At 36.5% G+C, this 14,183-nt stretch overlaps 2 protein-coding genes across 2 annotated transcripts; both read right to left on the bottom strand.

Annotated features, from left to right (window-relative positions):
- Positions 1-1,479: 1,479 nt before the first annotated feature.
- Or5h26b (olfactory receptor family 5 subfamily H member 26B) lies at positions 1,480-2,409 on the bottom strand. The gene has a single exon (NM_001000728.1). It carries the CDS (start codon positions 2,407-2,409, stop codon positions 1,480-1,482), a length of 930 nt encoding a protein of 309 aa, NP_001000728.1.
- Positions 2,410-12,291: 9,882 nt separating this feature from the next.
- Positions 12,292-13,221, bottom strand: Or5h27b (olfactory receptor family 5 subfamily H member 27B). Its single transcript, NM_001001383.1, has one exon. The coding sequence runs from the start codon at positions 13,219-13,221 to the stop codon at positions 12,292-12,294; it is 930 nt and encodes a 309-aa protein (NP_001001383.1).
- Positions 13,222-14,183: the final 962 nt, after the last annotated feature.

The following is a 14,183-nucleotide window of genomic DNA, read 5'->3' as shown; positions in this document are numbered from 1 at the left end:
AGCAAGGTAATAATTTCTAAGATGATATAACTATCCCTTGTTCAACTGCAAAAACATAAACAATGAATTTATTTGGGTGCAATCTTGGCCTTGGGTCACCACTTGCTTAATTCCATTTAATATTCTTGAACATGGGATTTAGCTCCATTGCACCTCCCAATGTCCTTTTACTACTTGAACCATACATTTTTTATTTCTCTGTTCTAAGTTTGCTATGCTTGTTCAAAACATTATTCATGAGAATAAAGCAGATGTCGAAGTCTATGCCAAGGTTTTTTGAGTATTCCTTTGTCAATGCAATTAATTTGAACCTCTTCACCTTGGTCTTAGGCATACTCTTCAGTCAAGTGCAAAAAGAAGCAACATTTTTCACCAAAATATTATAAGAATGATCTCCAAAATTCAAGTCATCCTTAGTATCACTGTCTTCCATATTTCTACTGGCATGATGCATTAAATCCCACTTCAATCATTCCATTGCTTTCCAAATTCAAGGTCTCCAATCCACATTCCTTGCAACAAAAACATGGTCAGATTTATCATAGCAAAACTCTAGTCACAGATACAAACTTCTGTCTTAAAGTTTTATTGATGTGAAGAGATACCATGACTAAGGCAACTCTTATAAAGGCAAACATTTAATTGGGGCTGGCTTACAGTTTCAGTCCATTTTCATCATGGTGAGAAGCATGATATTATGCAGGTAGATGTGCTGCTAAAGAAGAAGTTGAAAGTTCTACATCTTGGTCATAAGGCAGCCAGAAGGAGACTGACTCTTCATCCTACGGTAGAGCTTGAGCATTAGGACCTCTCAAAGACTTCCTACACAGTGACGCACTTCCTCCAACAAGACCACACCTCCTAATAATAGTACTTTCCATGTTGCAAGCATATTCAAAACACCACAATATAATTTAAAATTTAATTTAAATATTTTAAGGAAATGGATATATACACAAGAGTTCATTTAAGTTCCAGCTCTTGAGAAGTGGGATATGTTCAGAAGGTAAGAGCGTTTACTGCAGAAGATGAATATGAATAACTGTGTTTACATCCCCAGCAGCACATCAAACAAATGCCAGTAGAAAAAGGCTTCAGATTTCACTGTTGGTAAGATCAGGGCTTCACATATAGCATTATTGGTGTTGGGAATTTAGAAAGGAGGATTTCTGGGGTTAGCAGAATATGAACCTAGCTCTGGAGGATGTCTTTCAAGAAAATAAGGTGATAGAGCAAGATACCCAGTGAATTCCATTAGCCTTCCCATATGTGTGCACGGTCAAATGTAACTATGTACATAAGTATACATACACTCTACACATATACTCCATACATTCATATGCATACAAGACAGCAACAAAAACATTCTAGGGTAAGTGCAATGCAAATATTTTTATCAAGTAAACAAAATTTAGCTACATACAGCCACATGATTTCTGTGGTATTTTAATAACAATATACCTGATAATAATATGAAACTTAAGTGTTTCTCTTTAGGAATTTTTCCAGTGATTTTTTTACTTGCTTATTTCTCAAACTGTAAATAATTGGATTCAGTACAGGAATTAAAACAGTGTAAAATACAGAGTCCATCATATCTTGATCATCTACATGCGGAGATGCAGGACGCAAATACATGAAGAGAAGAGAGCCATAGTATAAAGATACAGAGAGGAGATGGGCTCCGCAGGTGGATAAAGCTTTCTTTATGCCTTTGATAGATTTCTGCTTTAGGATTGAGAACAGAACAAGCGTATAAGAGATAAGAATGGTCAAAATACTGAATACTTGAATTGAGCCAGAGAAAATAAAAATCATCAGGTAATTGAGAGAAGGGTCACTACAGGAAATCTTTAACAGTGGCATAATATCACAATAAAAGTGGTATATTATGTTAGAATCACAGAATGTTAGTCTGAATAAAAAGACTGCATGAATGAAAGTATGAATAAATCCACCTATAAAGGACATTGTTAGAAGACGTACACAGAGCCTATTTGTCATGATGACTGGGTAAAGTAAAGGTTTGCATATAGCTACATAACGATCATAGGCCATTGCTGCCAAGAGAAAACATTCTGTGGTTCCACTGATTCCAAATGAAAAAAACTGTATCATGCATTCAGAGAAAGAGATCAGTTTACTCTTGGTGAAAAAATCTAATAGCATCTTTGGTGTCACTGTGGATGATAACCAAGTATCCACAAATGCTAAACTTGCAAGGAATAAGTACATAGGGATGTGAAGGTGAGGGTCATTCCAGATGAGAGTGATCAGACCAAGGTTGCCCACAACGGTGATGAGATAGATGACCAAGAACAGCAGGAACAGGGGGATTTTCCACTGGGGCAGATGACTGAGTCCTGTGAGAACAAATTCTGTCAGCAGTGTTGCATTCTCTATTCCCATGTCCTTACTGGATATCCCTGAAATGAAAGGCACTAAAAGTCACACATCATTTACTCTGTGTATGGAAGAGGAATTTCTCAATTGCGTAATTTAAATCCAGCTAAATAATTATACAATTTCCCTTTTATATTATCTAATGTTATGATAATGATGGAAACTATCCTTGAAATTGGTAAATGATGTAAGTTTGAAATCCAAATTCTAAATGTGACTATACCAACAGATTCCTGGAAAACAAAATCTCTTCCACTGTTTGTAAAATGTGTAGAAGTCTCATTTGCTTGGGTAGAAATTTTCATATCTAAGTTGTATATTATGAGCCTAGATAAAAAAGTTTTATGTACCTGCATTATAAAGTAGACAAAAAGGAATGTTTTCCACCAATTAGAATTATAGTGACTCACTTGCTCGTGATTATTAAGAATAGTCAGAGGCAAAATGCTTCAAAATTAGTTCTAAAGTAATTACACAGTAGTGAAACAAAACAGGTTTCTTGGAGGAAAAACTCTAAACAACAGTATTAGAATGCCCTTACTATATTCAGAGACTCCAAAGCAGAGCATATATCAGGATTTTCTGGGAACATTTATGAGAAATGGAACATAGAAATTAATGCATTAGTATAAAAAGGGATTAAGAGTCTACCTTTAAACAACATCCCTAAATGGCTTTAAATTGTGAAAAATCAAATGTACTTGTGGTAGGATACTCGGGGAAATTAGACAGAAGAATGGAAAATCACAAAACATTCACAATACAGACCTACTACTAAGCAGTGATGTATGGGATGCTAAGTAGATGTTCAATGAAAAAAGGAAACAGTAAACTATTTGTGAACTTTGTAATGAGTCTCTTAAACTTGAGCTTGATAAATTACATGAGATACTCTGCCATTTTTATCATCAACAAGAGAGTTGATCCACCAAGGCTTAAGAATAACCCATGACCTGGTCTTTTCCCTCTTGGTCAATCAGTCACTCTACTTGCCACCAGAATTTATATTTTAGAACCAATATCATTTCTAAGAAATAGTTCTTGTTGTAATGAAGAGCCTGGTACTCCAGTGAAAATATACAAATATACCCTGGGCAGAACATAAATGGATAATTAAGGTTTTAATCCCTAAGAAAGAAAAGGTAATAGGAGTAAAATGGTGAAGTTCAATTGACTATGGATCCCTTCATGTAAACACATAAGGATTTTAAATGTCTTTTGTGAAAAGTTTTCTGCACATGATAGAGTCAATGTTGGAAAATAGGAGAAATATGGGAAAAATAAGAAGGAAATAGGGTACAGGAATGCTAAAATTAGTCTAAGAAATGTAGAGGACAGTTGGCATTTGTCAACCACCTATTTGTCAAGGCTGTAGAGTGCTAATTCTAACTAAGGATAGATGAGTGAGACTACAAGGAGAGGACACTGTGGTAAGGAAAAGCATGAGAAAGATAAGTAAAAATAAACAGATGAATAAGAAAGAAAGGGAGAGAGAGAGAGAGAGAGAGAGAGAGAGAGAGAGAGAGAGAGAGAGAGAGAGAGAAAGGGAGAAAGAAAGGGAGAAAACGGTTGGGGATTTAGCTCAGCGGTAGAGCGCTTGCCTAGCGAGCACAAGCCCCTGGGTTCGGTCCCCAGCTCCGAAAAAAAAAAAAAAAAAAAAAAAAAAAGAAAGGGAGAAAGACAGTAGACTGTAAAAGAAAATTTAATGTAGTTTCCCTATAGTAAAGAGTGCACAAACCCTAAACAGACATCTTATACCAGCAAATAAAAACTGCAGTGCTATGAAAGGTTACCTTTCATTTGCTTGTTTGCCACTAAGGTCACATAGAGGACACCCCCATCTCACCTCCACCAAGCATTCAACCTATGCCTATTACTCTTAGCTACCCTCCAGAACCTGATAACAAGAGTCTGTTTTCACATAAATCACATACTTTAGTCACAGACCATGGAGAAATCAATTAAATACTTGCTTCAACAGATCTTAAAGGTCATTATGCTAAAATTAAAACATTTTTAAAAGTACCTTTAAATAAAACAATTCATGTTATTTTGATTATTCATATTTAGTAATAAGGTTAAAATATCCAGGTAATTCTTTGTTATCATCTTTATTTATATATAGCTGTAGGAATCAAACCCAAATAAACTATAATGGAATAAAAAGAATTCTCAAATATTTATGGAAAACATGATGGATATTATAAAATTCATTTTTCACTTACGCATATCTTGAAAGAAACCACTGAGATCTTTAAAATGTGCTGGCCTCTCTTAACCAGAAAAGAATACAACATCACAGGAAGGCAGTAATGTTTGTAGCAATTCCTTTCACAGTGAGGCATTTTGGAAATTTAAATACAGATACACAAATATAATATTTTGTTTATATGAACTCTGCCCTTCAACACAAGAATCAATTGTACCCTTGCAAGCTTTTCATAGAAGAGGATGTATTAGAGAATTAAAATCCCTATTGGCTTAACTGTTCTCTGGAGAAGAAAGTAAGGCTGCTCTATTGGGCGCCATTGTTTGGACCTCAATGAAATGTCCAAATTGGTCCCACAGAGTACCACAAACTTTAACATTATAAATTTCTAATGCTTTAAGAGTCTTGGATATTAAATATTGAAATTTCAGAGACATCCTACTTCCTTCTCAAGGGCATAGGGTGGTAAGAGTGATTCTTCCTTGTCAACAAGGGGGTACAGAGTACCTGGAAGAGAATGGGGGACAAGAGATGTGAAGAAGGATGCCAAGACAAGAGTCTGATCAAGGCAACAATTTTATTTTTTCCCAAAGCTGAATTTATACCATAACATGGGTAACAGAGGGAAAGGGGAAGTAAGAAACATTTACACAGGCCAATGACACAATATTAGTGTGGTCAGGGAATCGACAGATGTTGACAGGATGTCAGAAAGGTCACAAATTTTTCATATCTATTAGTCAGCAGGATGTTGGTTTTTTAGAAAGGTTATAGGTCATCACATTAGGTATCTTAACGTCAGATGCATTTCTCAGCAACATCAGAGCTTTATCATATTATTATTCATTTTGACCAACAGATTTGTATTAGTCTTCTGCAGCCTGCTGGAGATTTTCCATGAACCCAGTTATACTTAATTCTAACCATAATAATAATATTAATAATGGAGGACTTCCATACATATACAGCCACCAAACTAGATAAGATGGATGAAGCAAAGAAGTGCAGGCCAACAGGAATTGGATGTAGATCTCTCCTGAGAGACACAGCCAGAATACAGCGAATACATAGGCGAATACCAGCAGCAAACCATTGAACTGAGAACGGGACACCAGTTGAAGGAATCAGAGAAAGGACTGGAAGAGCTTGAAGGGGCTCAAGACCCCATATGAAGAACAATGCCAACCAACCAGAGCTTCCAGGGACTAAGCTACTACCCAAAGACTATACATGGACTAACCCTGGGCTCCAACCTCATAGGTAGCAATGAATAGCCTAGTAAGAGCACCAGTGGAAGGAGAAGCCCTTGGTCCTGCTAAGACTGAACCCCCAGTGAACTAGACTGTTGGGGGGAGGGCGACAATGGGGGGAGGGTTGGGAGGGAAACACCCATAAGGAAGGGGAGGGGGGAGGGGGATGTTTGCCCGGAAACCGGGAAAGGGAATAACACTCGAATTGTATATAAGAAATACTCAAGTTAATAAAAAAAAAAAGAAAGAAAAAAAAGAAAGAGATCAGCAGCATCACTGAGGTGAAATCTTCTGGGAAGTGTTTTTTGAGAGCTGTGTTCCAAAGATGCCAAGGTTGTTGTTTTTGTTGTTGATAGGTAGCTTCAATATGTATTGGTCAGATAAGTTTCAAGATGGATTCAAAAGGATTTCCATGTCTTATATGGGTTGAGACTTACTTTATTTCCAAATTTGTAGTCAATTTGGGGTAAAGTTTCATGAGCTTCTAAGGAGAAACTATATTGTTTTATGTTTGGGTGAGATGTTCTTTAGATACTTACCACATCCATTTTATGTATCACATTAATCAACTTTAGCATGACTGTTTAATTTTTGTCTGAATGACCAGTCTACTGACAAAAATGGGGTATTGAAGTCTCCCAATACCCACTATCACTGTGTGATGATCATGATGTGATTTTAGTTTTAGTAGGGTTTCTTTTATGAATTTATGTGCCTTAGTGTTTAGTGCATAAATGTTTTCCTCACATCAAATTTTTCTTTTGATAAGTAGGTAGTGTCCTTTCATATCCCCTTTGGTTAGTTTCAATTTAAACTCTATTTAATCAAATATTAAAATTACTGTACCTGCTTGCTTCTTGGGTCCATTTTTTGAAATACTTTTTATAACTTTTTACTGTGATGTAAGGTCCATTATGGTAAGGTGAGTTTTGGATGCAGTAGAAAAATAGATACCTTTTTTCTAATCTAATTAGTTTGTATCATTTTATTGGGCAGTTGGTTGATACTATAAATAGTAATGAACAGTGTTTAATGATTCCTATTACCTTGTTGTTATGGTGTGGGTCTTCCCCCTCCTTTGATTTACTTATTTGGGATTATTTCTTTTATCTTCACATGTGTGGTTAACCTCTTGTGACTTAAGTTTTTCTTCTAGTGCATTCTGTAGGAGTGGGTTAGAAACTGGAGATGGTATAAATTTGATTTTTATCAGGAAATGTCTTTCTTTCTCTGTGGATTGTTATTGATAGTTTTACTGGGTATAGTAGTTTAGGTTGACAACCATGATCTCTTGGTGTTTATAAAAAGTCCATACATTCCCTTCTGGCATTTAGAACTTCCACTGAAACAAATAGGAAGGCACATTTATATGACTTAGTCATTTTTCTATACAGATTTTAATAACCTATATTTATTTTGGAAATTTAATGCTTTGGTTGTTGTGTGTCATGGAAAACTCTTTTCCGGTCCTGACTACATGATGTTCTACTTCTTGTACTCTGATAGGCACTTCCTTCTTCAAATTAGAAAATATTTTCCTTTATGATTTTGTTAATATTTTCTGTGCCTTCGAGTTGCAGACTTATATAGCCCTATTCTTGAGTGTAGATTTCGTCTTTGCATGATATACCTAATTTCGTGGAAGTTTTGTGTCTAGTTGTTGTTGCCGTTGCTGTTGTTGTTCTTGTTCTTGTGATCTAAAATTTTCTTTGACAAAACTACCCAATTCTTCTACTTTGTCTTCAACACCTGGGATTTTCTACTCAACCTCTGGTAAAGGATGGCAAGGCTTACCTCTGAGGTTTTTGTTTGACTTCCTAAATTTTTCATTTCCAGTTTTATTTCAGTTTGGGTTTTCTTCAGTGAGTCTATTAGTACTTTCATATTTTGAACACTTTTTATTATCTCATTCATATGCTTTCTTGTGTCTTCAGTGTCTTCATTAAAGGATTTATCCATAACATCATTGAGGTTCTTAAACATATACATAGTTGTAATTTTTAAATTCACATCATGTGCTTCAGCTTTACTGTATTTCTCATGGCTTACTCTAATAGGAATTCTGGGTTCTGGTAGAGGCATATTGTCTAATGTGTTTATGTTTGTGTTTTGTTCTTGGTGCCAGGCATCTAATATGATGTTTCATGGATTTCTTGGCATTAATATCTGGTCTTGTCTTTGCTAAGTGGGTATCCTGGCAAGTGTGGTGGCTATGTTGTCCCCAGAAGATAGTGTTTCTGAAGTAAGTTGAGAGTGCAAAAGAATGTAGATTTTTCTAAGAAGAAAAAGTAAGAGAGCCTGTGGCAAAGAGCTATGGAGTATAAGTATGCACTAAAAGATGGAATCCTCAGGGAATAGCAGTATAGTGGGAAACATAGGTAATTTTCTGTGTCCACTTGCCTGGTACCTAAGGCGTCTAATAAAACATCATTTCTAGGTGTGTCTGGGTTTCTTTGCTAAGGGTGTTAACTATTTGGATTGGTAGAATAACTAGATATGTAGCTCGGTCTTCATGTGGGTCCCAAATGAATAGAATGGGGACTATTCCAAAAGCTGTTACCTGTGTATGGCATATGCCCTAGCAGTTGGGCTGCCTTGTCTGGCCTCAGTAGTTATTAGTTGTTAGTCATTTGACTTTCTCCAAATACGTGGGGTCATCGTTATGCTAATTTACATCCTCAGTAAAATGAAACTTAGAGAAAAGTTAAGTTTATTTTTCACAAATCTCAATCATTGATATTCATCCTACAGGGACACATCAATTCCAGGCCTTCAGATTCAGAATGGATAACACCATTAGTTAGTATACTATGTAAACTTTGAATGAAGCATGGAGTTAAATCTTTTAGCTAAGAAGTTGACAGCAAATATGGAACTTGTAAGCTTTTATAACCATAATTAATACAGCACTCACTTCATATTTGGTAAGTTTTTTTCTCAATCAAAGAAGGAAATATCACATAATTGCAAGTTATTGCCTTCAAATAAATTTCACATAAAATGAACCTTATCAAAGAAGTAAAAACAATATTTTTGAGCAAAGATATTTATTATACATAAATGTTGAGAACTACAGTCCAGAATGGATTTACTTGCTAAATAATATTTTTGTAATTAATGTAAGCCTGACTCACACTAACTAAACTTAAATAATGCCATAGGTTTGACTAGATATTATCACTTTCGACATCAGACCTAGAGAGAAAATTAACAAATACCCTTTGTACTTCAAGTTTTGAAACAGATGCTATATTATATGATTTATCTACGTTGCTAAGTATGGGCTGGGGAAACATGGTATACATCTTAGTATTGCCTTTCTCACATTTAAATAATGTTAAATGTGTAGCCACTTCACTTTGTCTTACATAGAGATACTTCATATAGAATTTTTACAAAACATTTACATTACAGAGCAGTAATTTTCTAAATATGATCATAATCATACTTTATTAGCAACATCACTGAATTAGAAAATATGAAGATATAACAAGTTCGGTTGCATTTTCACAAGCTGTCTTGGTGACTAAATATTTAAAGCCTGTTTTTCAAGACTCAACGAACAGTGAAATAAATCAGTGATACCCTGTAAAGAGTTCTTGACATATCCCTGAAAACATACTCAATACCATTCTGCCAGAGCTAGGAACCAACCCAAACTGATCATTATCTCTGTATGCCTTACTTGGTTTTCTGTTGCTGAGAGAGAATCCATGAGCAAAAGAGTCTTTTAATAATTTAATTTCTCGTACTTATTCATTTTACATCCCACTTACTGCCCTATCCTGGTCACCCCCTCCCAAAATCCTCCATCCTCCTCCCTTCTTCTCTGAGCAGGTGGGGACCCCTTGGGTATCACTCAGATCCTGGTACTCGAGGTCACTGAGAAGCTAAGCACTTCCTCTCTTACTGAGGCCAGACAAGGCAGCTGAACTACTAGAACATATCCCATATACAGGTAACAGCTTTTGGAATAGTCCTCATTCCATTTGTTTCAGGACCCACATGAAGACCAAGCTACATATCTGCTACATATGTGCAGGAAGGCCTAGGTCCAGGTTATTTGGTTGGTGCTTCAGACTCTGAGAGCCCCAAGGTACCAAGGTTAGTTGATCTGTTAGTCTTCTAGTGGAGTTTTTATTTCCTTTGGGAACTGCAATCCTTCCTCCTATTCTTCCATAAATGTCCCTAGGCTCTACCCACTGTTTGGCTGTGGGTATTTGTATCTGAGTCAGCTGCTTGGTGAAGCCTATGAGATTACAGCATGCTCCTGTCTATAAGCATAACAGAGAATCACTAATAGTATTAGGGATTGGTGTTGACCCATGGAATGGGTCTCAAGTTGGGCTGGTTATTGATTGGACATTCCATCAGTTGTTGCTCTGTGACATGTATCTGCAGTTCTTGTAGATAGAAAATAGTTTGGGTTGAAAGTTTTGTGGGTAGTTTTAACACTCCACTGAAGTTCCTGTCTGGCTACAAGTGGTGGCCTCTTCAGGTTCCATATCCCTCATGTAGCAAATGACAGCTAACGCCATCATCATTGACTCTTGGGTGCCTCCCTTATCCAAGGTCTCTGTCTCATCCTGCAGATTCCACCTACTTTCTCACCCATTTAAGTTGCAGATTTCCATTCATTTTCCTGGCCACCTAGCCATCTTTTCTGTATTTCCCCACAATTCATCTCGAATCTCCCATTGCTTTTCCCACTCTCCCTCCCTCCCAGTTCTCCCCCTCTATCTTGCCCTTATGACTATTTTATTCACCTTCTAAATGAGATTCAAGCTTCCTTCCTTGGGCCTCTCTTATTGGTTAGTTTCTTTGGGTCTATGGAGTATAATATGGTATCTGTATTTTATCTCTATAAAGTGAGCACATACCATGCATGTGTTTTGGGGGCTGAGTTATCTCACCCAGGATGAGCAGGAACTACTTAAATAAATATTCTAAGTCCTTATTTCTCATGGAAATGCAAATCAAAACAACTATGAGGTTTCATCTTACACATATTAGAATGGTTAAGATCAATAACTCAAGAAATAGCAGTGCTGACAACGACATGGAGCAAGGTAAACACTTCTTAATTGCTGGTGGGAGTACAAATTTGTACAAGCATTTTGGAAATTAATTGTCACTTTCTCATAAATCTGGGAATAGTTCTACATCCAGACCCAGCTCTACCATTCCTGGGCTTATACCAAAAATGTTCCAACATTCCACCAAACACTTGCTATAATGTGTTCATAGCAGCTTTGTTCGTAATAGACAGAAACTGGAAACAAACCAGGTGTCCCTCAACTGAAGAATGGATAAAGAAAAAGTGGTACAGCTACAAAATGGGTTACTATTCAGCTATTAAAAAAAGACACAATTTTGCAGTTCTTGTAGATAGAAAATAGTTTGGGTTGAAAGTTTTGTGGGTAGTTTTAACACTCCCACAAAAACCAACCAAAAGAATGAACCAACCAAAAGAATCTTAAGATGAAAAGAGTTTATTTCAACTTGCAGCATACAGTGCATCACCACGTGAAGTAGAGTCAGATACGGAAGCCCAGATATTGCAGGTGTATGGTTTACTACCATGCATTATTTTGTAGGAGCTCAGCTGATTTTCTTATAGAACTCTGAACTTCCTACCCCATGAGGGGTAGCACTCCTCATGTGAGCTGGACCTTCCCTTGTAAAACATATGTCAAGAAAATGGCCCTAGAGGAATACTCACAGGCCAGTCAGATGGAACAAACACTGCAATTAAGCCTCTCTCTTTTTAGGTGAGTCTGATTTCTATCGACAAGAATTAATCAGCACATGGTGGTTATTGATTTATATCTAACTCAAATTTTTTTGTCTGTCTGTTATAAAGAGTAAGATAATTTTGTCAATAATCTCCTAAAAAGTTAAAACCTGAAACATGAATGTACAAATACAAAGAAAAAATAATTAATCTTTAAAAAGTGTCAAAGTTAATGAACTAGTAAAATATTAATAAATACAATTTATATTTGTTACTATTTCCACATCCCTAGTCTTATGTGAGATGCTTTTGTCTGCCATTAAAACATAAAGCTGTACTTCAAAACAATAAACGTGATATGAATCTCCAATCTGAAAAATTAACTCTCTCACACTGAAGTCTTTTTCAGAGGGCCTACTTTCCTACAGCCACTGAAGTCATACCACAGAACAGACAAACCAGTTTGATATGCTGCTATATTTCTTTGCATCATAATATAATATATGATTACATGTCTTTGTAGGATTGAATATACACAGAGAAATATTTTAAAGAATTGGGCATTTCATATTAGTTCATTAAAATGCTAGAACGGGGCAATTGGAAAATATTCTAGAGCATGAACAAAATACAGCACATTAAGTAAGCATACATTTGTGATATTTTGACAGAGACTACAGATAGTAATATGAGACCTAAACATTTCTCTTTAAGAATTTTTCCACTGAGTCCTTGATTTGCTTGTTTCTCAGACGATAGATGATTGGATTCATCACAGGGATTATGACAGTGTAGAATACAGAGTCCATCATGTCTTCATCCTGTGCTTTTTGGGATGCAGGAAGCAGATACATGAAGAGAAGAGAGCCATAATATAAGCACACAGAGAGGAGATGGGCTCCACATGTGGAGAAGGCTTTCTTTACACCTTTGGAAGATCTCTTTCTTAAGATTGTAAACAGAACAAGTGTGTAAGAGCCTAGAATAGTTGAAATAGTGAAAACTTGAATTGAGCCAGAGAAAATAAAAACAATTAGGTAATTAAGAGAAGGGTCGGTAGAGGAAATCTTTAACAGCGGCATTACATCACAGTAAAAATGATGTATTACATTCAAATTACAGAAGGTTAATCTGAACAACATGCCTTCTTGAATTGAAGCATGAAGAATTCCAGTTATAAAGGTCAAGATGAGCAGACGCACACACAGTCTATATGTCATGATCACTGGGTACAGTAAAGGTTTGTATATGGCTGCATAGTGATCATAGGCCATTGCTGCTAAGAGAAAACACTCCATGGTTGCACACATCACAAAAGAAAAGAACTGTATCATGCATTCAGAAAGAGAGATCAATTTACTCTTAGCTATGATGGCGAGGAGCATCTTTGGTGTCACCGTGGTTGATAACCAAGTATCAACAAGCGTGAAACACCCAAGAAATAAGTACATGGGGATTTGAAGGCAAGGGTCATTCCAGATGAGAATAATTAGACCAAGATTCCCCACAATGGTGATAAGATAGATGGACAAGAACAGCAGGAACGGGGAGATTTTCCATGACGGTTGGTGACTGAGTCCTGTGAGAACAAATTCTGTCAGCAGAGTTGCATTCTCTGTTCCCATGTCCTCACTTAGATGTCCCTTAAATGAAAAGAAGCAAATGTTAGAGTATATTTAGTAAGGACTTGTAAAGTGAAATTTGGTGGTGGATTTGAAATACAATATGCTTATGAGAATGACCTTTGAATTATGTTGTTTGACAATAAGTAATGGAAACTCTTTTTGAAATTTAAGAAATAATTTTAATTCAATGATATAATTTTTTTCTTTTTCTTTTTTATTAACTTGAGTATTTCTTATTTACATTTCGAGTGTTATTCCCTTTCCCGCTTTCCGGGCAAACATCCCCCTAATCCCTCCCCTTCCCCTTCTTTATGGGTGTTCCCCTCCCCACCCTCCCCCCATTGCCACCCTCCCCACAACAATCATGTTCACTGTGGGGTTCAGTCTTAGCAGGACCAAGGGCTTCCCCTTCCACTGGTGATCTTACTAGGATATTCATTGCTACCTATGAGGTCAGAGTCCAGGGTCAGTCCATGTATAGTCTTTAGGTAGTGGCTTAGTCCCTGGAAGCTCTGATTGCTTGGTATTGTTGTTCATAAGGGGTCTCAAGCCCCTTCAAGCTCTTCCAGTTCTTTCTCTGATTCCTTCAACGGGGGTCCTATTCTCAGTTCAGTGGTTTACTGCTGGCATTCACCTCTGTATTTGCTGTATTCTGGCTGTGTCTCTCAGGAGAGATCTACATCCGGCTCCTGTCGGCCTGCACTTCTTTGCTTCATCCATCAATGATATAATTTTAACATGTAAATATTGGTAGCTTTAACAAAAGATGATATGTTTTAAAACATTGGTTTGCTAGGAAAATTCAGTAGCTGCTTCACAGACTCAATGTTACTGTGAAGATGTTTAAACCACATGAATTATAAAGTGAATAGAGTTGTATGGTTTTAATCGATTAGAATATATTTGCTTGATGTAATGGAAACATAATAGAATAATGGTAGGAGAAAATATCTCAAAACTAA

Source organism: Rattus norvegicus, chromosome 11, assembly GCF_021556685.1.
Source record: "Rattus norvegicus strain SHRSP/BbbUtx chromosome 11, alternate assembly SHRSP_T2T, whole genome shotgun sequence".
In the NCBI taxonomy this organism is placed as follows: Eukaryota; Metazoa; Chordata; class Mammalia; order Rodentia; family Muridae; genus Rattus; species Rattus norvegicus.
This window is presented reverse-complemented; position numbering and strand designations above follow the sequence as displayed.